At 40.1% G+C, this 2,531-nt stretch overlaps 1 protein-coding gene across 1 annotated transcript; it reads left to right on the forward strand.

Annotated features, from left to right (window-relative positions):
- The first annotated feature begins 785 nt into the window (after positions 1-785).
- LOC102834033 (olfactory receptor 7A10-like) lies at positions 786-1,718 on the forward strand. Its single transcript, XM_006877508.1, has one exon. The coding sequence runs from the start codon at positions 786-788 to the stop codon at positions 1,716-1,718; it is 933 nt and encodes a 310-aa protein (XP_006877570.1).
- Positions 1,719-2,531: the final 813 nt, after the last annotated feature.

Here is a 2,531-nt window from a genome sequence, read left to right on the forward strand (position 1 = left end):
TTTAGTTGTCTTCTTCTTCTTCATCATCAGATATATATGCCCCAAATCAAACCCACTGCCATCAAGTTGATAATACTTATAGCAACCCTACAGCACAGAGTAGAATTGCCCCATAGGGTTTGTTATTGTTAGGAGCTGTCCAGTTGGTTCCAACCCATAGCGACAAGGGTTTATAGGGCTATAAATCTTCACAGAAGAAGACTGCCACATCTATCTCCTATGGACCAGTTGGTGAGTTTGAACTATTGACCTTTTGGTTAGCAATTGAGTGCTTAAACCGCTATGCAACCAAGGATCCTTATCCTATCTGTGAAGTTCTGTTTGCAACACTATATACCCACTGATTAGACTGTGCTTATGACGTAGTTAACACATAAAATTTCTAACGTGAATGAATGAATTTCTCATAAGACAAAGGGAACACATGCCTGTTTGGGGAAAGTATTGAGAGTGTTACAGAAATTCCTAATTAGAGATGTCATTTGTTGCTGTTTAGTGCTGTCAAGTGGGTTCTGATTCACAGCGAGCCTGTATAGGATTTCCGTGGAGCAGTTGTTGGATTTGATCTGCTGACCTTGTGGTTTGCAGTCCAGTGTTGATCCTACAGTGTCACATCAGGAGTCCCTGGGAATTCCTTAAATAGAGACAGATCTGTTCTCAAAATAGTGAACTTGCTTTATAGATTAAAAAATAGACATGATAAAATTTCTGCTATATTTGTGACCCTTTTATATGTATAAATTAGTCATGTCCACATTCTCTTTCTAGGTGGTAGCATCAATCATATGGAACCAGAAAATAATACACAAACTTTAGAATTTCTTCTTATGAGATTTTCAGAGGGACCCGAATTGCAACCTTTCCTCTTTGCGCTGTTTCTCTCCATGTACCTGATCACTCTGCTTGGAAACCTGCTCATCATCGTGGCCATCATCTCAGACTCCCATCTACACACGCCCATGTACTTTTTCCTTGCCAATCTGTCCTTTGTAGACATCTGTTTCACCTCCACCACTGTCCCCAAGATGCTGGTGAATATCCAGATACAGAGCAAAGTCATCACCTATGAAGGCTGCATCACCCAGATGTACTTTTTTGTACTTTTTGGAGGGTTGGACAATTTCCTCCTGACTGTGATGGCCTATGACCGCTTCGTGGCCATCTGTCATCCACTTCACTACATGGTCATCATGAACCCCCGACTCTGTGGGTTGTTGGTTCTGGTGTCCTGGATCATCAGTGTCCTGCATTCCTTGTTAGAAAGCTTAATGGTGTTGCGTTTGACCTTTTGTACAGACGTGGAAATCCCCCACTTTTTCTGTGAACTTAACCAGGTGATCCAACATGCCTGCTCTAACACTTTGATCAACGACACAGTGATGTATTTTGCAGCTGTGCTGCTGGGTGGTGGTCCACTTACTGGGATCCTTTTCTCCTACTCGAACATTGTTTCCTCTATTCGTGTAATTTCATCAGCTCGGGGCAAGTGTAAAGCCTTTTCCACCTGTGCGTCTCACCTCTCTGTTGTCTCTTTATTTTACTGTACCATTCTAGGAGTGTATTTTAGTTCTGCTGTTACACACAATGCACACTCAGTTGCAACAGCCTCAGCGATGTACACCGTGGTCACACCCATGCTGAACCCCTTCATCTACAGTCTGAGAAATAAAGACATAAAGGGAGCTCTGAGGAGATTGCTTGTGAGGGGAATCCATTAAAAAGCCTTTTTTGTGGGGTTGAAAAAGTTCCTGTAACTTCAGGGCTCAAGCCCTCAGAGCCAGAAATCATAATTCTTAGATCCTGTCCTGGAGGCAGAACATGGCCCTTTCTAATCATCTCCTGAAGTTTCAATCTCTTTGATTTTAATTAACTCCTTTTGTTAAGGTTTTTGGTAGCTATAACCTTTGGTGTCTATAATCATAACATCTATAATTTCTTTTTCCCATTTTCCTTTTTTTATTTTATTTTAAAGCTGTTATAATCAGGATCAGAAATAATTTGGATATCTCCATTTGCCACACAGGGCGACACTGATTTCTTGAAAAATAGTTTCTTCACAAATGACGTTTATTATCACAAGTAATTTTTATTTTGTTTTCTTGAAAGTGATGAGTTGTACTATTACTCTGGTGAAAAACTAGACTTGGAAACTCAGCCCATTTGCATAATTGGATTGTAGAGAAAAATCTACAAGCACATTTTCTATTGTTGGGTTCATTATTTCTTTAAATATCATTACCTAAACTGCTCTTCCACATAAGGTGGACTAACCCACTGGGGTATTTTCTAGATGGTCAGCTAAATGGTCAGAGAATAACACTTCTTCTATTCTTATTAGAATTCCATTTTCTTATTCAGCTAATTGTCCACATTGCCTACAGAGTGGAGTGAAATAAAATTTACTTCTCAAATACATATCTTGGAGAATACAGATTTGTGTAAATTCATTGGGTGTGATGCTGTGGGATAAAGCAGGGGACCGCAGGTCAGTTTGAACCATAGGTCAGCTGTTCAAACTCACCGATCACTCC

Source organism: Chrysochloris asiatica, unplaced genomic scaffold (assembly GCF_000296735.1).
Source record: "Chrysochloris asiatica unplaced genomic scaffold, ChrAsi1.0 scaffold00518, whole genome shotgun sequence".
Classification (NCBI taxonomy): domain Eukaryota; kingdom Metazoa; phylum Chordata; class Mammalia; order Afrosoricida; family Chrysochloridae; genus Chrysochloris; species Chrysochloris asiatica.